Raw genomic sequence first — 12,440 nt, forward strand, 5'->3', positions numbered from 1 at the left:
TAAAAGGAGGAACCCTCTATGTTTTTTTCCCTGCAACACACCACACACTCTCACAGACACACACAGTCTATCTTACACGTATCCACCTGACATGTGTATTATATATATGTGTGTGTGTATATATATGTATGTATGTATATATATGTATATACACATATGTATATATGTATGTATATACACACACTCACACACATATGTACTGGAGAAGGCAATGGCAACCCACTCCAGTACTCTTGCCTGGAAAATTCCATGGATAGAGGAGCCTGATGGGCTGCAGTCCATGGGGTTGCAAAGAGTCGGACACGACTGAGCAATTTCACTTTCTTTCTTTCTGTAGTTTCTTTTGGAGAAGGAAATGGCAACCCACTCCAGTGTTCTTGCCTGGAGAATCCCATGGACAGAGGGGCCTGGTGGGCTGCAGTCCATGGGGTTGCAGAGAGTCAGACATGACTAAGCAACCAACACATACACACATTCACCACCACCTCAACCTCATTCCTTCTCTCTCTCACACGCATGTTCTCTCTCTCTCTCTCTCTCTCACACACACACACACACACACACACACACACACACACACATTTTCTCTCACTCTCTCCTCTGCACCTGCCCCATCCCTGCAGTAGGAACCTTCTATCTTAATTAGTTGAGACATGATACCTACCAGAACCAGCATTCTGAACTCTCACTGCTGTACTGGGATCGCATGCTCTTTGGTAAGCCTTTCGCCATTATAATCCTGCTGTGGGTAAAGGTTAGACACAGTGCAATTAAAGGAGGGGACCATTGTTTCCTGATTTGTTTCTTGATATTTCCTAATGTCTTCTAAGGAATAGGTCAGTATCTTTAACTCTATTTGAGTGGTTTCCTACTCAGTGACTATTTTGTTGGCAAAATGCCTCCATTTTTGACCCAAGTTCCTGTTACTTTTGTCTGTGACCACAGTTACACAGTGCTAGTGGTAAAGAACCTGCTTGTTAATGGAGAAGACATACGAGATGAGAGTCCCGTGTGTGTTGGTTCGGGAAGATCTCCTGGAGAAGGGGATGGCAACCCACTCCTGTATTCTTGCCTGCAGAATCCCATGGACAGAGGAGCCCGGCAGGCTACAGTCCACGGGGTCACAAAGAGTTGGACACAACTGAAGCGACTTAACGTGCATGCATGCTTTCACAAGAAATATGTATATTATAGAAGAAAGCTGTGAATATGTACCTCATCTCATCTCTGGCTTCCTAACAGACACTGTGCTGAGGGCTTTGCGTGGACTGTCTCCCTAATCCACGCCACACTCTGCAGAGCTGTGAGGAGCTCTTCCAGCCTCTCTTTGCAGATGCGAAACTGGGGCGCGGAGAGCCAGGAGGCGTTCCTAGCCACACACCTAAGGAAGGATGCTGTTGGTGTTCATTCTAAGTCTGGCTTCAGGGTTTAGACACTGAATCACTCTGTTGTTACATTCGTGGTTTCCAGTTGGGAATTTACAATAAAGTATCTTTAGAAATGGCAACCCACTCCTATATTCTTGCCAGGGAAATCCCATGGACAGAAGAGCCTGGCGGGCTACAGTCCATGAAGTCGCAAAGAGTCGCAAAGACTGAGCGCCTGAGTGACTGAGCACGCACGCGTCTTTAGAATGTTGGCCCTCAAACTTGGCTGTACTTGGGAATCACTTGGGAGCTTAAAAAAATGACAACTGGTAGCTGGATCTCACCCTCTTATGTTCTGAGTTCATCAGTGTGGAGTGTGGCCTTGACATTGGAATTTTTTAAAGTCTCCCAGGTGATTTTAAAGTACGGCCAAGTTTGAAAACTCCTGCTTTAAAACGGTGCAAAGTTTTAAATTCCTGTTCTAATGTTAGTAAAATTAAAGAATGTTTTTATGACTGAAATACTACATATTTGCTTTAGAGACCACAGGCAAACCAAAACAAAATATTTAAATTTTCTACGGTTCTTTCCCTGAAAGATGACCAATACAGTTATTTGTTTTTTCCTGTTCGTGTATTGAAAGTCTGAACTTAATGTTGCTCTTTGATATAATTTTATATATTAATGCTAAATTGTTTTATATGTGTTTTTTATATTTACATGCTTTACTGGACTGAGAAATTATTGATCCTTTTACAACATAATCATGTTGTTGGATTAACCCTTATAGGCCAATAACCATCCAAGTGAAAGAGTATCTCTGTTTCTACAGAGTTTGTGTTTTATTTGAGGTAGCACTTAGAAGAACACTAATTTAGATATCTTTCCTTTTTTAAAAAATTTTACTGGATTGCAGTTCTTGCCTGGAGAATCCCAGGGACGGGGGAGCCTGGTGGGCTGCCGTCTCTGGGGTCGCACAGAGTCGGACACGACTGAAGCGACTTAGCAGCGGCAGCAGCAGCAGCAGCTGCTTTCCAGTGTTGTGTTAGTTCAGGTATACAGCAAGGTGATTCAGTTCTCTCTCTCTCTCTCTCTCTCTATATATATATATATATAAATATACTCATTCTTTTTCATACTCTCTTCACACGTAGGTTGTCACAGAATTTTGAGAAGGGTTCCCTGTGCTGCCCAGTAGGTATTTGTTGGTTATGTATCTCATACATAGTAGTGTTAGATGTCCTTCTTTGTACTCCAGGGATCGAACCCGTGTCTCCTCATTGGCAGGTGAGTTCTTCACTGGTGAGCCACCAGGGAAGCTGGGGATGCCTTAGAATACGTAAAGTGCAAATCTTGCAATAAAGGGGAAAAGTCCTCTGCTTCCAGAAACATCCCAGCTTTGGCCCCCAGTCGGGCTTCCCCGATGACTTGGTGGGCAAAGAATCTGCCTTCCAAAACAGGAGACACAGGTTAGATTCCTGGGTCAGCAAGATACCCTGGAGAGGGGAATGGCAGCCCACACCCGTGTTCTTGCCTGGGAAATCCCATGGACGGGAGGAGCCTGGTGGGCTGCAGTCCATGGGGTTGCCAAGAGTCAGACAAGACTGAGTGAGCACCCACAAACTTAGTCTTCCCTGGGAATGGCCCCTCTTCTGTCCTTCCATCTGCCCACCCTACCCTCTTATCTTGTAATAAAAAGGCTTTCAGAGTAAAACTCAGTAATTCTCAGAGTTTGCTGCTTCTCAGATATTTTCCTAATAAAGATCTGGATGAGGGACCACTGTAGTTTAATGGGGTTTGGTGACGATGCAACCAGAGCCCTTCAGTTAGCAGCTGTGACTGTCACGTCACATTCTTTTCCTCCTCTTCTCGCTGATGAGGAGGAAGTTAAGTTAAAGGTGGAGAGGAGACTCGTGCTTTGGCGGACGGATGAGCGATTGACCCGCAGGGGAAAGGGGCAATCTAGGAGGTGTTACCGATTGGCCTGGTGAACCAGTCTTGCCTGCCGTTCAGCCCAGCCAGCTCTGAGCTGCTCCCTGAGTATTTTTGGTCCTGCAGCTGCAAAACGAGATCTCTCTGCATTTCATGATTTATGGAGGATTTCCTTTTTCTGGATCAACATCTTAACTTAATAATCAGTAGATTTCTTAATCACAAGGCTTGTAAATCCCGATTACAATTTCTGTATGGCTCAAAAAAATCTTATATTTTAAGAATATATTATTAAATAATAATACTGGCTTATTATTGCCCGTTTTAAAACGCATTTTTTTAAAAAAGGAGAATTTGACAGTGTAAACATTTTACTTTGTGAATGCATGAAGTACACGCATGATTTATGTTGCTGAAATCCTTCAGCATTGAGGCATTTATGTAGCTTCAAAAACTGCAAGAAAAATTAGATGCTATTTTTCTATCTTTCTTTACCATCTTTATATAGAATTCACAATGGCTTTTAAAGCCATTAAAGATAGTTAAAACCATCAGACATCCTGCCTTACTAAGAAATTAACAACAACAACAACAACAAAATGAAAGAATAAGATAGCAAGCCTGGTTTATTTACCTGTATGATATGTATCTCACTCACTCTAAGGCCATAATGAAAGAGAAGGAATCCTTAAAGTGACATCGTATCATATAGCAGAAAAATTAAGTAAAGCATACAGGAGGTGATACTTACTTAAATACCAGATTTATTCAGTCAGTCCCATTGACATGCAGATGTTTCTGGAGTGTTGTGCCAGTCACTGGAGCCAGGGGTTTTATCATTTAATGGTACCTCTCTGCTGCACTCGATGAGCTGTCCTGGAAAAACATTTTGAAGCAATAAAGCATCCATTTGGCTCATAAGTAATGAGGGAGGCATTGCTCTTTGCATTAACTATTTATTGAGGAAGAGGAGTGACCAATTGCTAATAAGCTTTATCCAGAGAGCATAGTGGAAAACACAAGAAAAGTGAGGTTCTGTTCAATTTCATGTGCAATTAACAAATACTCAGTGCTGAGTGGTTCGTGCTCCCCATCCATGTGACTTGTGGCCAGCTGTATTTAAGCACGAGTGCCCGTGCAGTGTTCTAAAGTCCCCTTGGTCTGCGGACGGATTGTTAGCCTTAACTAATGACGGCTGAGAGGAGGCAATAGGCAATGACCGGTGAGTAGCTACAGCTGTGCTGATCTCTGTAGCTTTGAATAAAGGACTTATTTCCTAAGATGAACTGTAGTGACTGAGGCTTGCCAGTTTACTCTTTTAGAGACGTGCTCCGTGTTTGTTTGTTTGTTTTTAATAGGATTATTACTTTTCCATAACTTGGGAAATCTGCTCTCTAATGCAATATGTAGATTATCCCTCAATCAAATGGCTTTTAACCTGAGAAAATGTCTTGTTTGCTCTGTAAATAAATATACAATTTATTATTCGGAATTAGTTTCCAGGTAGTAATGTAACATTTTGTTTTTCTTTCACAAATAAATAAATGGTCCCTTCTTTCCGTAAATGCTTAGGGTGTAGCAACTTCAAGATTACCACCAGAGTATTGTATTCACGCATAAATAGTGGCTGCTTTCAAGTCATTTCAGAATCTTACCTCGAAGAATCTTACTTTGGGTACTATAACAGCATGAAATTTTTATTCCTCTTGCTTTAAGATTCTTGGTGTAATGAATTTGCCTTCTTTAGTAACAGGAGAAAAAAGATGAAAGTCACAATTATTTTCTTCTCTTAAAGCCAACTAAAGGACTTGCATGCTAATTTCTCTTCCCTGCTCTCACTAAAAAGTAGTACAGTGGAGTTCTACACAATAGGAAGAAAAGTTCATCACATAAACCATATTACATTACATTACTTAGAATAGTCTTGAAACTGTAATGAAACCATTATGAAATCATTTAATATTACATTCCTTTGATTTTTTAATTAAAAAAATTTCCATATTAGAAAATGTATTATTTCTAAGCTTACTGTGAATTATTTTGAAGTATATTTTAAATTAATTTTCAAGATATATTCCATGAAATAAGAATACTCTGCTCATTTGAGTTCATAGACTTGGGTAAAGGGCTGAAAAGCCTGATAAGTGAATAGCAATGAGATAAAAAACCAGAAAAGATTCGTCAGAATGTGTCTTTCCTAGAAACATTCTGTACCACAGCAAGAACTAAATCCATTTACATTATAGGGAGTCATACTTTCTTCATCAAGGAAGTAAGGACTCAAAGGTTAGAAATAGAATCACCTTGCAATATGTTAGGTCTTGTAATAACCTCTCTTTGTTGCCTGTTAGCAGTCATTAGGTTGAATTATCCCTTTCAGATAATCACTCCATTTAGAAGACTAATGCTGTGCGCGGAGAACAGGAAAGAGATGGAGGATTGGATCAGCTCACTGAAGTCTGTACAGACCAGAGAACCTTATGAGGTGAAGTAGCATCTCTCCTGTCCTCTTGCGCTCTTAGAGAATAAATGTGATCCATAATGCTACAGCTGTATTCTGTGGGGGGTATACGTAGATTCATTCAGAAACCTGTTTAAACCTGATATAGTTTTTTTTTTTTTTTTTTTTTTTTTTAGCTAAAGCAAAGTGTTTTAGTTTTAAAAATAATGGATTTGAAATTTCGATCATCATTATGTACCTTCTGCGTATAGTCCCGTTCTCTCGTTTGGCAAACCTACACTGACGTCTCATTTCCAGGTGGCCCAGTTTAACGTGGAACATTTCTCAGGGATGCATAACTGGTACGCGTGCTCCCACGCCCGACCCACTTTCTGTAACGTGTGCCGAGAGAGTCTTTCTGGAGTCACGTCCCACGGCCTGTCCTGCGAAGGTACAGTAGCATCCAGGGCGTGTCCTCCTCCAACACTGTCCTTCCTGTAAACACGCCGCCACCGGCACCTCTGTGAGCAGAGAAACGGCATCACAGCAAGACATTGCCCTTGGGTGAAAGCAGTGAGTGGGAGCCTCTCAGGGGACCAGAGTGTTGTCCTTAAACTGTGGCTTCAAGTGGAGCTCTGCCCAGATACGAACGACTTAGAAAATAGTTTAGCTTAGGAAAAGATAACATGCAATCATCTGAAGGAGGAAATGGAAACCCACTCCAGTATTCTTGCCTGAAAAATCCCATGGACAGAGGAGCCCGGTGGGCCCTTGTCCAAACAGCCTCAAAGAGTAGCACACGACTGAACAAGTGAGCATATTTGCATAAATAAAAATATGGCCTCTCCCGCCTCAGGAACTAGCATTTGCTGGTAAAGAAAACTCTGTAGACTGTGTATATCCTTCTCATTTTCCAGCATTGTTTTTCTGTTCTGTTTGATTATAGAGGAGAAAGCTTTCTGGTGGACAGTATACACTCTTTTGGCAGAATTTCTGATGGTTACTTATACTACATCATTTTAAATGTTTTATTTCATTTGTGTTTAATGTAATTGGGGCTTCCCTGGTGCCTCAGATGCTAAAGAATCTGCCTGCAATGCAGGAGACTTGGGTTTGATCCCTGGATCAGGAAGATCCTATGGAGAAGGGAATGGCAACCCACTCCAGTATTCTTGCCTGGAGAATCCCACGGACAGAGAAGTTGGCTGTCTACAGTCCAGCGGTTGCAAAGAGTCGGACATGAATGAGCAACTAACACTCACACACATCCTTTTAAATTTCTTTAAAGTTTCCTAAAAAAAAGGTCTATGCTGTTCTCATCACAGGATTTGTGGGTTATTTTTAAATTTGAGAGAAGTAGCCGCTTAACGTCAGCAGGAGAAAACTCATACCTTCTTTTGATTTATTTAATAGCTCAGTGGTTCCATCACTGTGTACCTCTTTTTAAACCACATATAATACTATTATTAGCTTTTCTCTCTTAATACAAAAAATTCTTAGGTAATTTTGTAATATAACTATTACAATTAAATAATAGATTAGAAATAGAGTCACAGTTTTAACTCATTTTGAATTATAAAATCCAAGATACATCAGTATTTCAGCTGTTGAACATGACGCAGCTTAGTGCGTAAGAATAAAGTTCTGTAGTTAAACTCTGTGGGTTCAGATTCCAGTTTCAACACTACAAACTCTGACCAGGACTGGTTTAACCCTTTTAGACTTTTGCTTCCTCCTCTCTAAAATGGGGGTAATAGGCATTCATATCTCACAGGATACTATAAAAGTGAAAGGAGAGAATGCATACACTGATGCTGTTTTTCCAGTCAGATAAATTGTAGACACTTGTAGGTGAGTTGTATAAGAAATTCATCAAGCAAACAATTGCAGATCGTATCATGGCCTGACGCATTAAAATTCATGAAAACGAGTTGGAGGAGACATACACATTTTTTTTAGATTTAACAAATGATTGAAAACAAAGACATAATTAGTCTTTCTGACTTTAGTGATGGTATGGAGTTATTCTGAAGGTCTTTGTACAATTATGTTGGTGGTGGTTTAGTCGCTAAGTCATGTCTGACTCTTGTGACCCCATGGACTATAGCCTGTCAGCCTCCTCTGTCCATGGGATTCTCCAGGCAAGAATACTGGAGTGGGTTGCCATTTCCTTCTCCAGAGAATCTTCCCAACCCAGGAACTGAACCCAGGTCTCCTGCATTGCAGGTAGATTCTTTGCCAACTGAGCTATAAGGGAAGCCCCCCTATAGTTACCTTATAGTCTGTTATTCCTCAAACTGCTAAAAAAAAAAATCTAATCTAATAGCATCTTAGGTACTGTTAGAACTGATCTGTGGTACTCTTCTGATCTGAGAGTTATGCATTATTAAATATATTTAATTGTAAAGAAGTTGAAATTAACAGTGGGATGACTGAATATTTTTCTAAGCATTTTAAAAGAAAAATGAAAATTACATTAACTGGTGAGGATAAAAAGCTTCCAAGTCTTTAAAAAGACGCGTTACATTATTCTGTTGATAATTAAGTTTCTGATTTTTAGTCTCAATTATAGCATTTTTAAATTATCTTTTAGAGGAATATATGTTAATATTCAATTTTTTTTGTTGATAAAAATTTTAAATCTTGCCATTAGTATATTTAGAACTGTAGCAGATTTTAGAAATCCCAAAGGTTTTATGAATACCCAAAACGGTTGCCTTTTATTTTGTGTTGTTTTATTGTTTAGTTGCTAAGTCATGTCTGACTCTTTTGTGACCCCATGGACTGTAGCCCACCAGGCTCCTCTGTCCATGGGATTTCCCAGGCAAGAATACTGGAGTGGGTAGCCATTCCTTTCTCCAGGGGATCTTCCTGATCCAAGGATCAAACCCACATCTCCTGCATTTTCAGGGGGATTCTCTACAATGAACCACCAGGGAAGCCTTTTTATTCTGTGAGACTGTAGTTATTTAGGATATGTTTATTGTAAACAAAGTTAAACTTTAGAAATCCCCTTGAAATCTGCATAAACTGCTTGTTTAGCAAAACTGAAGGCTTACAACACAAAAAATTTTTAAAGTTATAACAGAGGTGCAAATACAGGAAAAATTCATTCAATAATGACAATGAATAATGTATTATAACAGAATTCAGCTTCCAAGGTGCAACGCCAATACTATTTTCTTAGTCTTTCTGCCCCCTTTTCACAGTAAAAGGAGTCTGTTGATTTGTCTTCTAGGCTTGTGTTGAACAATAACTGAATTATCATTTTAAGGCCTTGCATATATAAAATATATGAATGAAAAACAGAAGGCAGAAAATACATTTCACAGATAATTCCCCAAATCAATTGAGAATGGTAATTATAATTTCAAAGCATAATTGTGATTCACTGGTATTTAAACAGTACTCTAAGAATAAAAAGTTAGATGGTAGTTCTTTTCAATCAATAGCTTAAAATATCTCTACACAGGTATTTATGAATTTTTGTCTTAACCACGGTTGAACACTTAAAACTTGTTAAAGACTATATTGCAATGAAGAATCATCATTTTATTACAAGCCAGTATATTTTTTAAGTTCTGTGGTGTAAAATAATGGCTATTACAGGTCAGGAAAAAATGCTTTATTTCAGAATCACTTGTTTGGAGAAAATTGTCACCTACCAAATTAAGGTGCCTATTCCTCATGTCCGTTCCATAGTGACCATAATTTCATTTATTTGTTTTATTTTAATCATTGTATATTATATTAAACACCTTTGTGATTCTCAACGCTCATTGCATGAAGAACTTTATTATTACAAAAGTGATTTTTATTTTTCATGAACTATTTAATTTTTAATGGCAAAATCTTCAAAAAGCCATGAAATTAGACCCTGTTGCCCTCCTTATATTACTTCCTTCTTTGTCTCTTAGAAAAGTTATTGACTATCAACACTTATTTGTACTTAGAAAATAGCTTGCTTTTTTAAAACTAAAACTAGACCCATTCTTTTGAGAAATAAAATAACAGATTGAGCCATTTAAACAATTTAAAAATACTAACTAGTGTAAAAGTCACTTGCCTTATAGCAAACGGGAGCAGATATCATGCTGAAGTAACTTTTCAAACAAAACTTACTTCCTGCGATGCTGTTTCTTTACATTACGGTTTCTCAGCAATAAAGTTAAGTGGAAAATTTGCTTTCTATATGAGGTCTGTTGCTTGAGTCACAAAGTCATTTACAGCAAAATATTATGATTCCCGGGAAAGAATTTGTCAATTTTCACAAAAGAGCAGGTAAATGAAACATTGCCAGTATCTATGTACTCATATTGTTTTTAAGGAAAAATGGCTTGATTTAAGTGGCTATTTATGATACCTGAAGCATTCTGAACATTTGGCTATATAGGCATCTCATTTATCTTACTTGACCTGTTTGTTTTCATGTTATATTAAATTAAGACAATTTAAAGAGAAGGGCTCATAACCTGTTATTTCAAATTTGTTAATGGTTTACTGGTAGAAATTCAAAAACCACACGAAAAGGAGCCACTTTTTCATTTTGAATTTTGCAACAAGTACCTTACTTATTATGTTTCTACCAAAATGATCTCTGCTTTTAAATATTTCTCTGAAAAGTCAGAAACTCGTTATAATGTCAATATTCATTAGCGATTGGCTAAATGTGTGTTAATGCGTGTCCTTGGTGGGCTTCCCTGGTGGCTCAGTGTAAGGAATACACCTGCAGTGCAGGAGACATGGGTTCGATCCCTGGGTCGGGAAGATCCTCTGGAGGAGGACACGGCACCCCACTCCAGTATTCTTGCCTGGAGAAGCCCATGGACAGAGGAGCCTGGTGGGCTACAGTCCACGGGGTTGCAAAGAATCAGACAGGACTGAACAACCAAACAAGTGTGTCCTTACAGGGATGGATAAGCGTAGTAGTCAAGTTCTGATTTTCATAAGCAAGTTTTGATTTTTCAAGTAACCTGTGTTTTTTTTTTTTTCATGTACGTGCTGCTTCTGCCTTGCTGTTTCCCCATATTTCTCTTTTGTAGGTACCTTTCTGATGATATGGCTGGGGAGCTTTAGTGATGCATTTAGTGGGGGTATCACTTCATCATTCCCTTCTTCTCCATTATCATGTAGTCATCGCAACAGGATACTTTTTAAATCTTTTTTTAAAAAACATCATTTGTTTTTAATTGAAGGATATATCCCTAGGACTTCCCTGTAGCTCAAATGGTAAAGAATTTGCCCATGATGCTGGAGACCAGGTTCAATCCCTGGGACGGGAAGATCCCCTGGAGGAGGGCATGGCAGCCCACTCCAGTATTCTTGGCTGGAGAATCCCATGGACAGAGGAGCCTGGCGGGCTACAGTCCACAGGGTCGCAAAGAGTTGCACACGACTGAGCGACTAACATACACACAGTTGCTTTCCAGTGTTACGTTGTTTTCTGCCAGACATCAGCATGAATCAGCCATGAGTTCAGTTCAGTTCAGTTCAGTCGCTCAGCTGTGTCCGACTCTTTGCGACCCCATGAATCGCAGCACGCCAGGCCTCCCTGTCCATCACCATCTCCTGGAGTTCACTCAGACTCATGTCCATTGAGTCCATGATGCCATCCAGCCATCTCATCCTCTGTCGTCCCCTTCTCCTCCTGCCCCCAAACCCTCCCAGCGTCAGAGTCTTTTCCAATGAGTCAACTCTTCGCATGAGGTGGCCAAAGTACTGGAGTTTCAGCTTTAGTATCATTCCTTCCAAAGAAATCCCAGGGCTGATCTTCTTCAGAAAAGATTTACCTAAGTCACCTCCCTCGAACCTCCTCCCGCCTCCCTCCCCCTCGCACCCCTCTCAGAGTTCTGGTTTGAGTTCGCTGAGTCATAGGGCAAGTTCCCAATGGCCATCTCTTTTACACATGGTAACGCGTGTTTCCATATTACTGTCTCCATGCGCCCCACCCTCTCCTTCCTTACCCACTGCCCTTCCTGCCCCGAGTACATACATCTGTTCTCTGTGTCTGTGATTAGTTCATCAGTACCATCTTTCTAGATTCCAAATATTTGTGTTAGTATACAATGTTTGTTTTTCTCTTTTTTACTTACTCACTTCCAACAAGATACTTTTTAAAAAATATTTATTTGGCTGTCCCGGGTCTTAGTTGTGACATGGGGGATCTAGTTCCTTGATCCGGGATCGAACCTGGGGACCCTGCATTGGGAGCACCGAGTCTTGGCCACTGGACCATCAGGGAAGTCCCAACAGGACACTTTTAAAAGACAGTGCCATCTTTGTGACCCTCGTCAATGTATTTCCCATGATGTCTGGATATTTTCTTGACGTACTTGGACTTTCAAATTCCCCTGAATTATCTTGTTCTTTATCTCTCTGATATTTTCAAACTTTTTATTTAAGTGTAATATACGAACAGAAAAAAGAAAACATCAGAAGGGTATGCAGTTTGTTGAATTTTCACAAACTAAATGCTTTTATGTAATCAGCACCCAGGCTTAGAAATTGGATGTTACCAGAACTCCTGTGTTACTGAATTTTATCTTCTCGTGTGTGTGTGTGTGTGTGTGTGTGTTGTCTCCTTTCTCAAGAATTAATTCTTTTAGTATTTATGTCCTTTCTTCTTTTAGGAGTAAGTGAAATCTCTTTAAGTAGCAATCTGTAGCTTGATCAGAATGCTTCATAAGCACATAATATTTGCT

At 39.7% G+C, this 12,440-nt stretch overlaps 1 protein-coding gene across 1 annotated transcript in view; it reads left to right on the forward strand.

Annotated features, from left to right (window-relative positions):
- Window positions 1-12,440, forward strand: part of DGKH (diacylglycerol kinase eta) — a 208,914-nt gene that overhangs the window by 116,325 nt on the left and 80,149 nt on the right. Inside the window, exons 5-6 of the mRNA XM_027973522.3 lie at window positions 5,680-5,784; window positions 6,058-6,190. Of these exons, the coding sequence (XP_027829323.1) occupies window positions 5,680-5,784; window positions 6,058-6,190 (238 nt within the window). The remainder of the gene's footprint in view (window positions 1-5,679; window positions 5,785-6,057; window positions 6,191-12,440) is intronic.

This window comes from Ovis aries, chromosome 10 (assembly GCF_016772045.2).
Source record: "Ovis aries strain OAR_USU_Benz2616 breed Rambouillet chromosome 10, ARS-UI_Ramb_v3.0, whole genome shotgun sequence".
In the NCBI taxonomy this organism is placed as follows: Eukaryota; Metazoa; Chordata; class Mammalia; order Artiodactyla; family Bovidae; genus Ovis; species Ovis aries.